General features: G+C 44.2%; 1 protein-coding gene across 2 annotated transcripts; it reads right to left on the bottom strand.

Moving 5' to 3' along the window:
• Positions 1–951: 951 nt before the first annotated feature.
• Positions 952–19184, bottom strand: uimc1 (ubiquitin interaction motif containing 1). Of its 2 annotated transcripts, none has more exons than XM_015349882.2 (17): positions 18817–19184; positions 17778–17847; positions 16582–16706; positions 15813–15887; positions 13240–13776; positions 12449–12512; positions 11879–11991; positions 10386–11297; positions 9721–9776; positions 9288–9367; positions 8571–8632; positions 7131–7341; positions 4489–4564; positions 4116–4215; positions 2852–2903; positions 1869–1911; positions 952–1271 (listed from the first exon to the last, which is right to left on the bottom strand). In XM_015349882.2, exons 1-17 carry the CDS (start codon positions 18925–18927, stop codon positions 1088–1090), a joined length of 2871 nt encoding a protein of 956 aa, XP_015205368.2. In that variant the 5' UTR covers positions 18928–19184; the 3' UTR covers positions 952–1087. The 2 variants fall into 2 exon arrangements, with proteins under 2 accessions (XP_015205368.2, XP_015205370.2); XM_015349884.2 differs by having other exon boundaries at positions 9288–9364.
• Positions 19185–20300: the final 1116 nt, after the last annotated feature.

The raw sequence follows: 20300 nt of genomic DNA, 5'->3' as shown, positions 1-20300 counted from the left end.
CTGGGTGAAAAATAGGTAGCCATATCGGACCACACACAACCACAGAGCAATCTGGTGCTACAGGTACAGTTTGATGCAGAAGGCCCTGATGATGGCTTCTGTACTGTGCCTCGGTAGCAGCAATGAGCAACCCCTGTCTGTGGGCTTTTTTCAAGAAATCTGTTTCCTTCTGGAATTGTGTTTGTCCAAGGCCAACAAAACTGGAGTTAGTCTGTGATTAAACTTCTACTAAGCACTCTTCTTTTGATGCCTTAAAATAAATAATTTCCTTACTTCAACAACCTGTACACAAAGTAGCAGTTTTGAGACTTGCACACTTAAAGGCTGTCAGAGCACTGCAAGACCATGTGGGGAAAAACAGCTGGAATGTGCGGGTAGCTGGAGAGATGAGTGCTGTCGAGGTCCATTTTATTTCAAACAGCTTCATCAATGTAAAAATAAACTTAAAATAGAAATGGGACTGTTCAGGAAAAAATGAAGTGTGCTTTTGTGATCTCGTTTCTTCGGAAGCTGAGAAGCAGGAGATGTCATGTACTTGGGTCAACAATTCTAAGAAATAAAGCTGTGCTGATGCACATCCTGGAATACTGGCAGAACTGAGTGGCATTTCTTGACTTGGAGAACTACTGTAGTTCAGGCAAAAATCAGTAAGGCAGGTCATCCATCTTGCATTAAAGCAGTTCATATTCTTTCTTAAGTCTTTTGTTACCAAACCAAGTAGGGCGATTTTTCATATAGTACTGTGTTTTCAAAACCATGTCTCTTGTAAGGTTGGTCTTGGGCAGGCTGGGAATTCAGAAAAGGTCTCTATGTGTGAGATTGGGTTATGAATTCACTTAAAAATAAATAAAACATCCAGGGCTTTCACATAAAAAATAACATTACGGCCAGGATCTCGGAACCTGAGAATTCACCGTTACAACAAACCTACCACAGAGACATCACTCTCACTTGAAAAAGATAAAAAAAAGAAATTTAATATAAAACTAATATTAACTGGGAACAGTTTACAAAAAAAAAGATTCAGGTGTAAGAACACAGTAAAAACTTCCAAATTCTGCAACAGGCAGTTTAGACACATGAAAATCTATCTCTTCAGCCTCCTTCTCTTCCCAGCCCTCTGGCCCGTCCTGGAGGCAAACTGCTGTTTGAAGTCCACAAGGCAGTCCTTGGCCTCGGAGATGGGGGTGAAGGCTCTAACTGGGGAGTCGCTCGGCACCTGGTCCTCTCCCGCAGCGTCATCCTCGTGGTCCAGGAGGGAGACCGGCTCGCTGGAATAAACCAGACCCGTGTCGAACGCTGAGCCTTGCAAGGCACCGTCTTAACAAGAAGGAAACATCCGAGCAGAATACTGGGAACAGAACTGATCACTTGCTTCTAGCAAGTGAAAGTCACACAAATCAGAAAGCCCCATTACTGACTGGCTTCCCGGAATAGGTGAGAAAACCAACCGCATGTTTCACCGGACTTTAATTTAATGAGCTGGACATAACTTCATAGTCACTGCATATTTCGTCCAAACACTGGGCTATGCACCCCTACTCTTTTACTGTAGATCTCAACAGGGATCTTTAATGACCACAAACAGTCAGGACCTTTGCTTCATGTCTCAAAGGGCAGCACGTCTTGCTCTGTCCCCTGGTAGCACACTGCGGAATTGGGTTGCAATTCTGGTCCAGAAGGGAGACACTACTTGTCTCCACCTGACTACCACCTCAGGCAGCAACCCGACTTTTCTTGCGGGTTTCTCACTCAAGTACGGACTTACCATGGATATTTCCTGCGATCTTATCTGATCGGGCTTCAAGGGAGGCAACGTGAGGCACCACGTTATTGAAAATAAACATCATATCCATGACTCAGCTTACCTGTATTTTCTGTGCTTGAGTGATGAATGATAAGATTCAGCTTCTGTATTTCAAGGAGAGAAAAAAAAATTGAATCCAACATGTCCACTGTCACCTAATTAGTTCTTTACGAATATGGATGCGTAATGCACCGTGTTGGAGAATCTTCCTAGCCTTTTCCTTGATAGAACATTTAATGGAAACGGGGACTTAGGTGATGTTCACGTGTATATTCACATTCCTTTGAGTTTGGAGCCGTGATACTCTGAAATTTCTGATTTTAATAAAAGGCCAATTGTGTTAATTATTACCTTTAATGCATAACTGCATTTATTTCATTTTTAAGCTTCAAATGGTTTATATTATATATACTTTATTCTAATTTAATTTTAGAGCAAAGATTCATCATTCTTTAGCACCGCCTTTATAGAACTATGGCTACAGTATATACTGACTTATAGCCATGTACACATTAAAATATTCAATAATGCTGCTATAGTAGGTTTAGTAGTTTCATGCAAATTTTCAGAGCAGCAGAACAGTTCTTCTATGCAACAGAATTGCAAAACCTGCTTATTACTTTAAGAATGATGAAAGAGGACAAAAGGGTCTCTTTGTCAAATAAGAAACAGGAAGGAAGTGTAAGAGGAAAGCATTGGCACACAGAGAGCTTTACGCGAAAGTACCACTGTTACTGCAGCTCACTTTTTACAATCTTGAAATGACATTATATATAAGAAAAGCCCATGACTGATTAAAAAAATAAATCTACCAAATAATGCATAATCACAGTCACGGTAGTGCATTTGTTATAGTCTGGCATTCGTTTTAAATTTTCTACGTTTAGACATGGTGCAGTGTCGAGTGTGATCATGTTAGAAGAGAAGCACACAAGCGGTCTCATTTCAGACTGTCTACTTTGCGTTCTGAATGAAGGCAATGGTTTTAGCAGGCCGTTTCCTGCAAGCAGGAAAGAACAGGAAAAAACCCTCCTGCAGGCTTACCGATATTCTTCTGTTCGGACTGCTCCAAAGCAGTGAGGAAATCCTCTCGTCCCTGTACCAGAAAACAGGTCATTCAATACTTCAGTAAGGGTACTCTAGCTCTTCCTTAGTCATCCATTTACAAAAACACTAGCCTATCAGTGCATCAGATAAAGCTTACCGCCTAGCTTGAAATTGGTAAGGGAATAATATTTTATCATATTATTATCATATTAATCTTTACAGGGCAAGCTGCAGGTTTGTCAAGAATATAGCATTATTCATCACTCAGTGATGGTTGCTGCAACCATTTTGGTGGTGTTAGGCCTTTAGCTCATCTTTGCAGAGCTCAAAAGGTCACAAGACCTACAGTCCACAAAATTAGCTTTCAAGAGAGCAACAGAGATGTTACTGTCTTAATTGCCTGGAGACAACAACGCAAGCATGTTAAACAGGTGCAACAACATGTTCCAATATATTAACTGACAGTTCTTACACCCTTCAAAGATCTGTGCACCAGTGCAAAATTTGTCCCACTTTTTTCTTGCTCCTATTAGGCACGCAAGCATAACTGTCCGCATGAAAACAATAAATGTTCACTTCCCCTTTAATTTTCATACCTACAGTAACAAGCTTCTTTCTGAAGTTGCACAAGTTGCATGGTGGAGAGTGGAGGGGTGGAGGGGTTTGCTCTCGAGCAGAAAGTTCCAAAAACGGCTTCCCGTTTGTCTTAGTCATCCTCGATTGAATTTCAACTGAATTTCCTCTGTATTGGAGGACAGACTAGTCATCGCATCACAGGGTGCTGAGTGGCTCTGCAGTATCAACGGCTTAGGCTCATTTCATGCCACGTGTCACAAATAACAATAAGACGTCCTTGCATTTTGGATAGCGCTTTCCAGCCCGAATGATCCGAACGCCCGTTACAAATAGGAGGCGAATACTTTCATCCCCCACTGGTGTGACACACTGCAGCCTTACTGCACAGCACAGCAGGGGGAGGAGTGAGAGGTTGCTTCACCAGTTAAGAGGGAACACCGGGGAGACCAGAATGTACGAGCCCACAGTGGAATTCAGGCCGGACACCTGGATTAACACCCCTATCCCTTACGAACGGTGTCGTCAGGACCTCAGTTTATTGTTGCAATGGAAGGCAAGACCTTCGCAAGCCTTCGGTCATCTTGGTACACAACTGGCTTGCAGGTACAGCTGAAGGTTGAATTGGCCATTCAATAACATCGAAACAAAACCGCCAGGATGAGCACCTACAAGACAAACAATGTACCTCATCTGCTCTTCGGCGGATGCAGGACTCCGTGTGCCTCTCAAAATCACCAACAGGGACATAGCCTCTGCAGATGTAGCACTTTTCCCGTGAAGTCGACCTGCACAGCGAAGAGCAGGGGCATGAGAGCAAACAGAGATGTAACCTGTATGCAGGAACCTCTTTTCAAACACCACATTTGTTAGTTAGGCACTTAATTGTAATGGTATACCTCTTCAGTAGTACCACACTTAGGTTTTCAAGACTTAATTATGGGTGCTTAACATTTTATTAAGTTTAAGCAAAGAAAAACAGAATGAATACTCGGACTCTATAATGCAGTCCTTTACAAATTCTAGCTTGCAAGTTATACATTTAAATCTGCCATACTTACTTGCAAAAGGCTGAGGAAGTGGGTTCATTCTCATCAATGACTTGTGCTTTCCTACTACTTCTTCTTCGGGCACAACCTGAAAATATATCACACACGGCTGAAGTGCACATTTGCACGAAGCATTGTCAGACTGCTTGGCACCTGCACCTGTTATCCTCTAAGCTGCGGTCTGATTTACAGCTCAAAAGATATTCCAGTCATTTACTCATCAGACAACCCCACCACCTCAGAAGTAAAGGTTTTATATTTCAGTAGTTTTGCTGTCATCTCTCATGATGTTTGGAGTGTATTGTATAATTTGCTGTTAATAACACTGTAGGTAGGGGTCCCGATCTTTCATGTGATCACAGATTTTAAGGACAGGGAGCATTAACTACTACACTCACCTCCCAGCACCACTAAGCATTTAAGGAAAACTCAAGGCGCATTATTTCAAGGGGATTGTCCCCAGGAAGCCTGCTCCTACATTTCATGTGCATCTTTCTGCAAGCATTTCACAACACGATTGCAGATGTAGCCCTTTTCCCGTGAAGTCGACCTGCACAGCGAAGAGCAGGGGTATGAAAGCAAACAGAGAAGTAACCTGTATAAGCCATAGCTTATAAACATATATACTGTATAGCTGAACCCTGGCACACCTGTTATGATGGCAATTATACCACATACATCATACAACTGACCAGCAAAATAGACACTTTCAATTTCTCTGCACACTGCACTTTGGGGATATTGTAACTTGAGGAAACAGATACTGGGGTTTGCGCAAACGAATAACAACAGCATTATTCACTTGATATTAAAAAAAAGCAGAAGCAAATCAAATCGACAAAAAACACAGGAAGAGACCTCATGTATTGCACTTCATGTTAAAAGTTAGACAAAAGGCCAAGCCGAGCTCTCTGCAGCTAAATACTTTGCCAGGCTTAACCCTGTGCAATGAGCTCCCCACTGCCCTGCAATTCACCTACCATTACTCCATCGGGCACTAGAGTTTCAAGCAATCCTGTTCCCCCCAGGACCAGTCGACTGCCCTTGGCATCCTTAAGACAACCAGTTTTGTCGCAAATATAAATACAGTATCTAAGAAAAAAACATCTCTGCAACTATAGTGCATTCTGCATTTCACAATACGTCTGCTGCTCACATTTCTAGGACATCAATACTACTTTTCAAAGGCACCATGCAGATATCCACACGGGACTGAGGAAAGGCCACTCAGAATCAAAACGGCAGATGACCAGCCAGCTGACCGGCACCAGACGACAACGAGAGTTGGGAGAATGAATGGAAATGTAAGCATCAGTCACCAGCTGCCACTAGGTGTGATGATGTTCAAGTCAAGTCCCAAACCACTGACGAGCTACCCTTCTCTAATAAGCTCTTGTGGTGTGGTATAGTATGGTCTCATCTAGGAGCTGCTGGAGGACCTTTGCCCTTTTAAACTGCTCACCAATCAGGCAGTAAGAGGCTCTCGGATCAAATCTGGTTGCATCCCTTCGAACACAAGGCTTAAAATCTGCGTTGGCTGAACTATCAACCACAACCACGTCCAGACAGCTTCAGCACCTGTCTTCTCAAGCGGCACCCTCCTGGCATTGCGCAAGTGTGAAGAGCTGCAGTGGATAGCTACTGCAATGGTCAGCGACATACCAGTGATGAGACTGGCGAGACAGTGTCATCACAGCGTGAGCTGTGGCAAAACAAGGAACGGGTCAGCATTCTTCTCTCCCTGCAAGAAAATCTGCTATGCAGGCTCAGTACCTCAACAGGCATCCACCTCGCATCGTGATCATGCTTCACGGCAGGAGTTAGCCTTCAGGGCATATTACCTTGTCCACTATACAGCTTGTGATTCAGCCAGTCAAACATGCATTCTTTTTCTGTATTTCAGTACAGTTACATTTAAACACTGATTACTGAATAAAGCGCCAAACAGATCTTACCACCCAAATACCCAGCGATTTCAGACACCTTCTCTCCTGCTTTGCCTTTCAAGACGTACTGCTTGGATTAAAGTGTGCAATAATTTCAGTGAACAAGACCTTAACCAGAAGATTCCCACACATTATCCAAGTCCTCCGGGTACACTGTCCCTGGCTCTTACATAGAGCAGTGACTTACTGAAGAACTAGGTCTTTGACTACCTCTGTCAGTCTTGCAAATGAATACAAAGGATTTTTCTTCAGACATGTTTCCCCATTTAAGCCATAGGTGTAAGAAAAGATTCTGTATGTGCTGCTGTGTAGGTTACCAGTCATGACATGGGAACAGTTGGGACCAAAGTACTGCTAGTACATACAAAGACGCAAAAGCTGCTGGCCCTGTTCCTACTGTATTTACGAAACTTTGTGAATGAATGACTCTAAACTCGAAAACACGCAGGAATGGCCCTCATCTGGGGCAAAATAAAAAGAACTAGAACCAAGATGAACGTTTATTGCTAAACACAATAAATACACAGACATCAGGTTGATCGGTCCAGGGTAGGTGCTCTGCTGCTCCTGCAAGGTGCACGTGCGTCCTGCTAGACCGAACCAGCAGGAAAGTTCCCAGCCCTTCATGACTAGTTTTGAGTCTCCCCTGGCTCCGCTCAGCGCGGGTTCAGAGGTCAGCGGAGTTCGGCCACGAACGACCCATCTCACCCTGCGAGGCTGCCTCCTCCAGAAGCTCCTCCTCCCGGGGCCCGTCGCAGTAGGCAGCATGCACCTCAATGCGCAGGAGAGGGAAGCTCTGCATGCAGATGGGGCACTGCACGTGCTTGGCCGGTGTATCTTTCTCCGTTACCCCCTCGACAGCGGCAGCACTACCCTCCTCCTCCTCCTCCTCCACCACCACCACCACGACAGGCTGAGGCTGAATGAAGAGGAAGCAGCAGGATAAGACAGGTGTAGGACTGTGTCCAGTGAAGTAAGCCGTTCGCTGAGCTAGTTCAGGAGCTTTTCATACCAATGTAGTTTGAGGCACACAAATGAGACGCAATAATACACATCAGATGGCACTATCAACGCGGGTTTGCAGAGTGTTCAGAAGGCATAAAAACTCCAGCACAATTAATAATACTAAATAATATAATAATAATACCCTTACAGTTACATAACGCTTTTCTGGACAGTTCACTCAAAGCACTTTACGGGAAACTCCCCTCCACTGCCAATGTGTGGCACCACCTGATGATGTGTCAGCAGCCAGACAGTGCCTGTACACTCGTCACACACCAGCTATCGGCAGGGAGGAGAGCAGAGTGACAAAGCCAGTTCACAGATGGGGATTATGAGGAAGCCATGATTGGCAAACGCCATGGCAGCAACTTGGCTGGGACACTGGGCTAACGGACACTAGTCTTGCCGAGAAACTCCCCTGTAGAAGTGCCCGTACACGGTCACACCCACACACATACCATGTGCATTGCTCCACAGTGCACTGTCAGAGACAGTGTTGTAAGAATAAACCAATAAAACTTCAGAAACACCTGCACAACTGCAACAGTATACCAAGCAAAGGCAAGAAGAGCACAAGCCAGACTATCTTAGCCTCGTAGCTCACGCAAGGCCTGAAGCAGAAACTCAAGGACGAGGCCAGGCGTCTACGCACATTCGTTTTAAACACGGGAGCTTACGTACCGCAAGAGAATTTGAACTCATGTTAAAATGGTAGGGATGTGTATATCAAGCCAAATTCTGTTTATAACAGATCACTTCATATCTTGCATTTCAAAGGGCTGTATAAAGTTTGCAATGCACATGCACATTTATTGATCAGGAAGCTATTTATTCCCCATTAAGGGTCTTGGCAACCAGGAGCCTATTCTGGAAGTACAGGGCTCACGGCGGGACTAACACTATTAATCGGCCAGTCAACAGCAGGGAGACACATCATGGACAACTACAGGTGAGAAGATTATTACTCAGTTTGCACAAAGAAAATTAGTTGAAGGCTAGGGCATATACATAGGATGACTGATTAAAAGCACTCAACAGTACATATATCTTTAACATATACAAAAGCACTCAGCAGTACATATAACAAATATCTTTGTTTACCATTTCAGCGAGACAGTTTTACAGTCAGATGATTAACATTACCTGGACACTGGCAGGTCTCTCAGAAGACAATTGCTGGGTGCCCTCATCACACAGCTGGGTCTCTAAAAATAACAAAAAGAGTAAAAATCAGATTTCCTCTGTCTATACACACTTGACTCTAAAGTACTTTATGTAATCTGATTAAACTGTAACCTTCTCAAACCACAAAAGAAATAGTTTAAGTATCCATAGGGATCGAACTCTATAAAGCATTTTCAAACTGCTCCAGTGCAATTTACCGGTTTTGCATTTATCTTAGCGAGCGCAGATAGGGCAGCAGAAGATGTGGCACATAAGCTAATCTACACACCTTGCATTGCAGCGCTGGTTAGCCAAACTGGAAGATTAAGCGACTGCTATAAAACACCACCAACACCTGCGATCCCTCAAGGGAACAGCTGAAATCCTTGCATCAGGGAGCAGCAGCCACGACTCACACAAGCAGGCTGGTACTCCGAGCAGTCTTGGCATACCGACAGCACAACCAAGAAATATCACATGACACCTCAAACCAGGAGCACCAGACACCAAACCAGCAGGATTTGGCGGGCAGAGGTCAGGTGCAAATATTTAAAATGGAAACCCGAGTTATTTCAGCAAGAGGGGGTGGGGGGAGAGGGTTCTCATTTCGAGACGAGAGAGATCCATTTAAAAAACAATCAAATCCGATTGGTAAACTCGCAGGTTTGATTCGCAGCACTCTGTGGCTCTAATTACCAGGACAGACGTCGAGCTCTGGCTCCTCTTCGCGCGGCTGGGCTGCCTCAGGTGGGCTGCCCTCCCGCAGGCCACGCCTCCTGTTAAAAGGAAAAGAGCTCAGCACGCTGAACACAAGAGCTGTGATCCCGTTTATACGCATAAGCACTGGGTCGCTCAACTCCAGTCCATCCCCACAGAGTTCCAAGTTTTCTATTAAAACTAATAAACTAGACTATATTACAAGATCAATAGTCCAATATTCTGTAAAAAGTCTTGGATCTTGTGGCATGATGTTCACCTTTAAAGCCACAAGAAATCACAACTACAGAAGCTTTAATGAACGTTTACAACAATACATTCTACTTTTTATTTTTGGTGTTGCAGAAATGTTACAGCACAAATTCAGCTTCCACTCTGTGGTGAGCTGATCTCAGCACTTGGCTTCTCTCACCTCAAAGACAATCGCTTCCTATGGGATCTTTCCGCACTGAACAGCAATGGAGAATCCTATAAAGACAGACAGATTACAAATGATATTGTTTTAATCATTAAGCCCCATTCCCTTTGAAAATAAATCCCCGCACATACAATATTTGTACTAGATTGTAGCCTAATTACATTCCTAATCAGTGAATACTCAGCTCAAGATGCATATTTTGTCATCACAGCTGTGGTCTCTACCGGATTGATTATTTTTAGTTAAGTCCTGTGCACGTATCCAAAGTTGGGTCCAAACTGTATTCTCAATGGGGTGACACCTCATCAGGAAGACCTAATCAGACTTTGCATATGTGTCTGTACTGCATATTACATACTGCTGTGATTTGTCTTACTCTTTTTCTTCTTAATTTTGCAGTTAACAGATTTGAAAAAAAATCCATCCTGGAACAAACTGCCTAGCCAAGTTGCCAAATATCAGGCGTCACTCAAGACATGACTGAAGATCTTCGATTACGTAAGACACTATTATTGTACATCGAACCACTTTCTAACTGCTTTACCCAATACAGGATGAGCGGCCTTATGGATCGGTATTACAAAGATATTGCTTTTCTACAGGCAGCTTTCTGGCGGTTTGCAGAAAACAACCTGACCAAAAGAAAAGCCACCACGCACCTCTTGCTCCTCCTTCTCCGCATCGTTCATGCCCCCCTCGCCGTCCTGCGGGTCATCTTCCCCCCGTCCAGCGGCCGGGACACCCTGCCGGTCCTCTTCGGGGGCTCCCTCCCCTTCGCCCTCTTCCTCCTCGTCCCCCCAGCCTCTCTCCCCAAGCTCCTGTGTCCCCCGACTCTCGTTCCTTCTCAGCCTCCGGCGTTTCTTGCACGGGGGCTCCTCGGTGGGGGCTGGCAGTACAGGGTCCCCCCACTCTGCCTTGCGCAGCAGCCCCCTCTGCGCCGCCTTCAGACTTCGCTGGTACACGTCCATCTGAGTCAGGATCACCTGCGTGTACTCGTCCGGGTCCAGGCCCCTCGGGCAGAAGGGCACGCCCCAGTAGTAGAGCACAGCTGCCTGGTCTGGCCCCCTCTTCCCCGGTTCTTGCTGCGGACCGTCTCTAAGCGACGAGGCCGGCCCGGAAGGGCTTCCCCCCTTGGCAGCTGGGCTCCCTGCGACGCTGGAGGACTTCTCTATTAAAGCCCCTGGATCTCGGCCTCCAGCTGCTGCTGCGGCGCCGGTTTTTGGGACGAGGAACTTCCCGGGGAGGCAACTTCCTCCGCTCTCTGCCCCCGGCGCAGTGCCTTCGTCCCCTAGGCCTCTCTTGGGAAGCCGAGGGTTCTGCCTGGGGTCAGGAGCTCGAGTCTCCTGGGTTTGCAGCAGGAACCTCGCCTCCCGGAAGCTGCCCACCAGCTCCTGACTCTGCTGACCCTGCTCTTCTTGCTCGAGGACATGATCGGTGGTATGTCCAGACTTACACGGGGCACAAGAGAAGGTCTTCAGCCGGGTCTCGGACTCTGAGGAGCTGGCATCCTCCAATACTGTATTTTTTGGAGTAACTTGAGTCTGGTCCGTCTCGTGCCTCTCCTGGTTTTCCTGAACCAAAGAACCACACATTTATAGTCTCGAACAAGGAAGACTACAGGGAGACCTAATCCATGTGTTCAACAAGAGACCGACAAAGGCAAGGCAGTCTTGAGAATCGACATTGAAACAAGAACCAGGGGGCATAAGTGTAATGGAAGTGCATTTAAAACCAAGGACAGGAGGTGTTTCTTTAGGCAAACGTACAGGAGAGTGCTGAACAAGCAGATATACTGAACACGCCGACAACCTGGTTTCATTTAAGAAGCATCTGGATCAGATGAATTAGCTACTATCAAACTGGCTTGATGAAACAAAAGGCTTACTTTTAACCATTTTTACACTCCCTAAAACCAATCAAAGACTTCCACTGATAATCAAAACAATTATTGTCATACCACTCATCTATGTAGATTTATGTGAAGAAAAACCTAACAAGCATAAAAGACGTGGCATTCTGAATTTCAACATCTACAGCCTAACACACCTCAGGACTGGAGAGATACACGCTTTAAGTGTTATTATTAATTACACTACTAAAGCAAATCAAAAATACTGAGAGAGAAAACTGAGATACCAGACTGTTCATTAACCTTCTTGGGATCTTCCTCTTCATTCTCGTCTTCTTCCTCAGCCCAGTGCAAGGTCATTTGACTTGGAAACCCATCGTTCAGTTTCACACTACAGGTGGGCAACTCATCCTTGTCTGAAACAACATGCCCGTAGGAGTTTTTATAAGCTTTTATTTGTTCCCAGTGTGCCCTGCCATTTTTAATCAGAACAGAACAGGGTAAAGACATCACTCTTGCACAATGCACAGTGCACAGTCCCTGTATAATGCACAAGACCATAATACTGTATTTGTGCATGGTCCTGCTATATACAGTATACAGTATACTGCTCGCTGTTCCTATATCCTTACACAGCAAGTTATTTTTTATTCTTGCAAAATGGCTTATCTTCATGCTAAACCAACCTTGCACCCTGTGCTTCCAAGATAAGCCTCAGGGTTGTTGTGATCGTCACTAGGAATTAGCGTTGTTCTCCAAATGAATGCATGGATTTCACATACTACGGCTGCTGCTTTCGTTGCACTAGGTTTGCCGTCATTTTACAATGCTACTGCTCGCGCACAGAGTGAAACAATACACAGGGAAACTTACGAGGCGTCTGCAGCCTGCTTTGCTGCTCCCTGCCTCTCTGCTTCAGCTGTCCATCAGCAATTTCCTGAGGTCAGAACCAAAGCAAAACAACAAAAAATAAATACATGCGATACATTCTGGCATTTCATTCATGGTGTTAAAACGATGTAAGAATAAGAAAGAGAACAATCAATTTCTTTGTAAGTTATTGTTTTGTTAGTAATCATATTTCTTCCCCAAAGTTACCTCCCTATATGAGTTTAGACATGGAGTAGCAATATTTATGTCTGCATAAATATGTACAGAGATTGTAAGCACATCATATTCGATGGTGGTTAATTCACATGAAATCTTTAGTTATGCTTGCTAGCACGAATAAGTAATCAATAAACTTATTTATTAGCAAGTATTGCTTTACTTAATACTAAAACTTAAAAGCAGACCTGTTTTGTTGTTACTTTCAGCTTGAAGCTGGTGTGACTTTTTTTGTCTTTAATGTATTATATTATAGCACATAAGTGTTACTAATTTAAATCCCAGTTGACAATGAAATGATGCAGATGTTTACCAATGAATATACTATGAAATCAGTTAATTCACTGTGTTATGAAGTCGTTCTTACCAATGAGGGTAATGAAGTATAAAATGACAGCAAATTTGTTTAATTCCTGAAAGTCATGTTCATCAAAGGCATATGATCATTTTGCAATAACTTGCACAGATGTGGAGTAGGCGATCCCAGATTTCTCTGCAAGAGTTTGCTTTTGGGATTGTCAAACCACAGTGATTAACTTGCTCCAGTTTCCTCTTACCTCAGTGCATCTCTCCTCCTCATCAGCCTGTGGCCTTCTATTCTGAGCCGGGCTGTTAAAGCTCCCCTTCCTTCTTGTGGACAGTCTGCGTTTAGAGACGTCTTTGTCACCGAGATCCAGGCTGCAGGAGGGCAACTCTTCTAAATTCTCTTGTCCGCCCGCACCTCCATCCGTCTGCTCACTGCCTTGGAGAATCTGCCTTCTCCTGGTGCTCACGCTCGGGGCTGTCGGTCTCCCACCTGTGCCCCCCTTGGAGAAGACAGGGCTCTCAGGAAGTGGAGGGCAGAGTCTTGGGGAGGACTGAGAGCTCTCCGAAGGCACGTGGTCTTGGGAACACAAAACAAATCCCGTTTCCTTGCAGCTGCCCACCACTTCTTGACTCAGCTTCTCCAGGCGCAGGACGGGTTTGTGAAGTGCCCTGAGCAGGGACTCGGAATCTGAGGAGCTGCCATCCTGAAGCTCTGGGAATTCATTTTGGCCCTCTTTAACCTGCCTGGATTGGGAATTTGGGCGTTTTTTCCTGGTGGGACGTCTCTTCTGCAGAAACATTAAAAAAAAAAAAAATGTAACGAGAAACAAAACACACAAGAGAATCACAGCAATTTCACATGGCACAAGTCAAAGACTATCACTTCAGGTTCTTAAGACTACTGAACGGGACACAGAAACAAAAGGAACAGAATCCAGTTACAAGGCTCAGCGATAATTACACGGCTGCTCTGGGCTCTCTCTGTGTCCCGCTCTCTGGCCCCAGAACCGTGATCTGTAACAACAAGGCAGTCAGAAAAACAAATGAAAAGACAATCAGATGCTTAAGGAAAAGGAAAACTTATAACTTATGTTTGTTCTCCTTGAGTCAGGTTTAGAGAGAGCTCAAAATAACCAGTTGGTAACATGGTGAGAATTCTGGTATGTTGGTCTAGTAACAGGTTTTTTTTAAGAACAGATTTCTGAAGAGCTTGGAAGTCAAAGAGTATGCAGCTAAGCACTGACAGGAAACAAAACCATAGGGCAAGTGAATAAACAGGGATTCATGTAAAAGGGACATTAACCACCTACTCTAGATTCTACCCACACCAAAGAGACGCCAAAAACAAAGTGATTTTTAACCAGTTTTGACTCAATTGCATTTGCCACAACAGAAGTCAACCTAGTTAGCTAATTACTTTTATCCAAAGCTAACAACTGAGCCCATTTACACAGCTCAGTATTTTACTGAAAGAGTGAAGGTGGACCACTCACTCCAGGTCCACTCAAGTCCAGAATCCTGACCACTTCAGCCCAACATAGCTACATAACTAACAAACAAAACCTACCAATGCTTTGTACGTTTCTCCTTTGACAGCCTTTGCGTTTTTTCTGGAAAGATTTCTCTGATAGTGTTAGACACTGAAGAAGAAAACAAATATTTAAGTTCAATCGTAAAATGAACTTTTTAGTAGTGTATTTGCCCAAGAAGCTGACAGAAAGGAATTAAAAACAATCTTAAATGTGCCTAAATTAACATAAAACCTGTGGGAGAAATTAGCCTTGCAATTACTGTAGGTTGACTTACAGTCCATACTGAGTTTACTCAAATACTCAATACAAATTTCAGCCCCTCTTGCTTCCAAATTTACACTTCCGCTCCTACAGGTAGGTCACAACGTACAGTACTAAAAACAATTATCAACCATTGAACAAAAGATATCCGATTGTACAAGCATTTTGAAAGGGTTTTTTTAAAGTTTCAAACATGAAAAATATATTCCTTTGAACTTTTCCTGCTGAACCATATTTCACACTTAACATTTGTTAAAGTCTTATATGAAAGAATCACATACCCTGCATTCACAGATTGAACTAATTATTTACAGCCACACCATGCTATCTGACATGCCTCCATTGTTCAAGAGCAGGGTATTGAAAATCTGGTCTGTATCTGTGGAGGCTGCCCATTCTACATTTATGACTGCACGAACATATACAGACAACATCTATTTGCTATACTCCACATTGTTTAGGACTGCACTGGAATTTCTTACTCCCCTAAATGTTTACATTATGTCCACTTAGAAAGGAAATGTCCAAACAATGACACAACCCACAGTCAATGACAATATTACACTGCAGAAACCTGTACTGACCTTCTTGGACCACAGATCGGACCCTGTGCTCTCTATGAACGGGGAGTGGGACTGCAAGCTGCCCTGTCTCAATCTCTCGATGGTGCAAACCGGCGTCACTGGAAAGATCCCACCACTCCTGGCTCCCTCCCCTTCAGCCCTTTCCCAGACTGGGAGCACAAGCTTCCACCTCGGACACTGAAGTGACCTTTCGGGGACCGCAGGGCTCCAGGTCAAAGGAGGAGGAGGTCCAGAAGCTTGGCTAGGTGTTGGCATTACCGGGAAGCGTTGAGAGAAGATGACACACCCTGACTCCTGGCAACTATGCAACACATCTGGGCTCAGTTTCTTCAGGAGGAGGACAGGAGTTCGACCCAAAGTGCTCTTTCCCGAGCGGAACCCAGGATCTGACTGGCTCTCACTCCTGCGACAGGGCTCATGACGGGAGTTCTCTTTCCTTTTACTTACTGTTTTCTGGGCAGCAAACTCTTCTCGCTCTTCAAACGAGCTGGTCTGGTCGGGATCATCACATCTGCTGCTTTCCTGAAATACCAGAAACGTTAACTCATTAAAACATAAACAAATCGCAGACAGATTTATGTGCATCCTAATACTTTATTTGATTACACTGTTAGAAATTAGTGAAATAAACTGCGTCGCCAATGCCCTCAACTTTACAAAAAATCTAAACTCATGTTTAGAGGGAACATAAAGCACCTGTGAAAACAAAAGCACTACGTACTGTACATAATTTGCAACAGGCTGCTGGAAGTTTTAATTGAATCTACAGCTAAACAAAACTAGTGAATGAGAGTGGCACACGTGCTTGTGATAGTGTCAGGGTAGAGGTATACAGGATTAATAGATCAGACCCTGAATACAGCATAGTGTATTTCCCCTCTGTAGTCTGAAGACTACAATTCCCAGAAGGTGCTGGGGCTCAGAACAGAGTTTATGATTAGAAACACGTTACCTACTAGTAATTCTAGTCGTACTTAAAGGGAAGGGCTGCACTACGAGAGCGAGACTGCGAGAAGTCTTTGCATGAGTACAGACCTACGTATTGGACAAAACCCTCGAGAAAAGGACGTTTCTGTATGGAATTTCCCACCACCCCCCCACACACACACACACATCCAGCAGCATGAAGGAAATCCCTGAGCTTTGGCTTCTCCCCACGCGTCACACTTCCATTCAGCATGCACGGGACAGCTCTTAGAATAAACACATGAAGTACATGTAGACTCTCCACTATTGCCCTCCTCACGGCTTCGTCCTCCTCCTTGTCCCGCTGCTTGGTCCGCCTGGCTTCCTGTTCGCTCATTCGCATGGCCAGGCTCACCATTTCGTCTTCTGTCATCTCTGAAGAACAAGAGCATCTCCATGACTCAAGGGACAGGCCTGTCTCCCCGTTAGGTTGCTAAGCGGCCTAGTACAGGGTTTGGGTAGGAGGAGGGAGGGACAAAGTACGACTCTCAAGGTCATTTTCCATGTCCCACAGAAAGAAAGGCCCCCCTCGCTAACTTTCCTCTTTTGGTGGCACGACTAATTTTTATTGTTTAAAGTACACTGTACCTCCCCTTAGAAGGCAATTAACAATCATAATATCTTCACCGTTAAGAAGTCCGAAACTGTTAATTAATCATGGATATAGTATCGTATTTTCTACATTACTAACCATTACCGTGCCTTCTGTCACAAAAAAATATCATTGAGATGCCTTGTCCAGCAACTCTCCATGAGACACAGACAGGGAGAGAAGCTGGGGGTCAGAGCGCAGGGTCAGTCATTTATAAAGCGCCCCTGGAGCAGTTGGGGTTAAGGGCCTTGCTCAGGGGCCCAACGGAGTAGGATTCCTCTGCCGGCTGCGGGAAACAAACCTGCACAAATCTCAATTGTTAAGGCAACCTTTCAGAATGAAAACAATTAAACAGTTCAAATTAAGGTAAGTTATGGGTCCAACCTACAGGTTCAGGACTGAGAGCACCTGACCTAGACAAAATGACTAAACATCACCCAACACCTTCTGCACACAAGGGGGTCGTGCAGAAGCCTGTCATACGTACATGAAATGCACTGGAGCCCGTGGGGAAGAGCACTACTCCTGCTTTAGGAGGCACTTAATGTGACAGAATAATAATAATAACAATAATAACAACAACAACAACAACAACAACTATTTATAGAGCACATTTCATACAAATAGCAGATCAAAGTGCTTTACAAACCAAGCGTAAAAATAAAATCTTAAAAATAAGAGATATACTTTCAGTTGTAAAGGAAAACAGTAATACAGTAAAGCAACATTAATGTCAATTTATGCTTGAAAATTACATAAATAAAAATTAGGAAAGTCATAATAAAATAAGACCAATAAAAGATAAATAGAAAAGAAAGATAAATAGAAAGAACACTTAATAATTAAAAACCTACCTCGAGCCTGTCCGCTCTGCTGTCGTGCCTGCAGCCTGTCTTCCCTTGACAGGAGAACGTCATGCTGTTTCTGTAGGTAAGGACACAAAGGTGCAGCACATTTCATCACCAAAGCTGCTGTTTCAAACTACAAGAGATCACTGCATCGTAAACATACGAAAAGTGGCAAACGAAAGGAGGCCATCAGGTCCACTTGGCTTGTTCGATGTTTTAATCGATGACTGAATTTAAAATCTTTATCGGGCAATTTGTTGTACACCAGAATTTTGACCTCAACTAACCGACTGTTCCAGACACTCCTTGTATATAAAGGTGCATTTCCCATCCGCCGACCTGAATCAATTTTAGGACAGAGAAAAAGCTTCCAGTTGTGACACCACATTCTTATTTCACTTCCGATCCTGATATAGTCCTCTGCTTTTACTTATTTGAACTTCAGATACTTGATCCAAACCTCCTCTTAATCTCCTTTGCTCTAGAACAGGGGTGGTTAACTAAATTCCTGGAGGATGCAATGTCTTCTGCTTTATTCTTCTTCTCCATCAGAAGCTCACACCCCTGTTCTAGACTCAAGAGATCTACAGTAGTTCCTTTAACCTGTCCATATGTAACAGTCCCAGAAATCAGGATTGGTAAGGGCTGATCTTCTTTGGAACTTATCTAAGAGAAGAATGCACTTTTAGTGGCATGGGGCGGAAAACCCTATACAAGTCGAAAACAGAATGGGGTAAAAAACTAAATAAAGGCATGCAGAGCTCCTATGCGTTTCAGTTCCCGACAACACTTAAAAAATTGCGCCCAGAGCGGACAGCCGGAACTCAACCCGTAGACTCGCTCATCTCGCTCGATTCCTCAGTATCCTCGCCCGAACATGCGTGGGTATAGCCTAGTCACCTGGGTCTTTGGTATGCCCCTTTAGACTTTTTCCTCCCCCCAATAAGAAGGGCAATACTGAATAAAAAAAATAAACTGAAGACGTCTCAAAGCCGCGTCTGCTAGCTATGATGAAACACTTTGAAGGACAAGGACCAGCACAAACCTCGCTTTCTGCGTCAGACACAACAACAAACTCGCCATTGTTTTCAGCGAGATGTCTCTTCTTGGGCACTTGGTCCGCTTCCCTCGCACGAATTCGCCTTTTCTGCGGCATACCGTCAGCATACTACATACAACCCTGGCTTTTACAGTATGGAAACAATAGCCGAATAGGCTGGAATAACGATCTGTGCGGTTCCCACTGAGAGATGAAAACCTCAGTATGGCTGCTCAGCCTTGGTTGCTTGGCGCACTGGTGGGTGCCACTTATTAGTCAGCTCGCAAAATACGAATTATTGCAGTTGCACTGACAGCAGACCTCTTACTGTAAGACGACTCGCAAAGGTCGCCATATTTCCCTCGCTCACGTGATCTCCCAGCCGCAAAGAATGCTGGGTGCATTCTCGTTTGCAACTGTTCAGTAATGCAAACCAAGAGCAGGTGTTAATGTTTACGCTTAAGTAATTTTGGCATGCATAAATATCAACACATTGTATTGATTCACTCAACATATTGAATTAGTTGTTTTGGAGCTCGTTATTCCAGTCTGTAAAAACTCGCTGAAAATCTGAAAGCTATCAAAACAAAATTCAGAACATGATTTCTAAGAATGGTACTAAGCGCTCTCGTTTGCTTTTGTTGTATTTTAAGAAACATTTCTCCGGTTTATGAATACATTGACCGAATATTAACTTGTGATGTGAGGAAATCTAGAACACAACAATGTTTTATTGCTAATTTATTAATATTGAAATTTGGGAGAGTAATCTTATTTGCAATCACAAGGGATAAATCTCATATGTCTTGGGCTTTAAAGGATATGGCGTCTCCAACAAAGATAATCTTCGCCACGAATTACTCCATTTGATGGTTTGTCCATACAAAAGACATTCTTTTTGCTCTTTCGACTTTATTTTGAATACAGGAGTGAGACAGGATACACACTGGGCAAACACACAAACACTCTCAGCAGGGCCAGTTTTACAGAAGTCAGGTGTCCTACCGACTTTAACGGAAGAACTTGGTGGGACACAGACTGCACCACCAGACACGGGAGAGAACTGGGACACCGGGGGGGAGTCCACCATCGTCTTCCTCCCCTCCTACCCTAGAGTGGACTTGGGGAAAATAAGGAACAGCAGGGACAGAAGAGGTAGCTGAAACCTGTAACCCCTGAAAGGCTGCAGAGAGCTCTTCGCTGTGGTGCAGTGAGGCACACCGGGACATCGCTGCTAATCTGGGACACTGGGTTTTGGGTAACCGGCGTCCACGAGGGTTTGTGTGTTCTGTGAGGGTGTGTGGCCCTTGGGGATCCATTTATCATGTGTGTTCTTATGATCAGATAGAAGTTACCACTCTTGACTGTAGGTGTAAGCAGAATAAATACTACGATTATGTTTAAAACAAGTGTGTCTTTGAGCTGTGGGTGGAAACCACAAACAAACTCCATGCAGGTAGCAGTGTCTAAAAAAAATGCGGTTTGGGGAA

Source organism: Lepisosteus oculatus, chromosome 11, assembly GCF_040954835.1.
Source record: "Lepisosteus oculatus isolate fLepOcu1 chromosome 11, fLepOcu1.hap2, whole genome shotgun sequence".
Lineage (NCBI taxonomy): Eukaryota > Metazoa > Chordata > Actinopteri > Semionotiformes > Lepisosteidae > Lepisosteus > Lepisosteus oculatus.
This window is presented reverse-complemented; position numbering and strand designations above follow the sequence as displayed.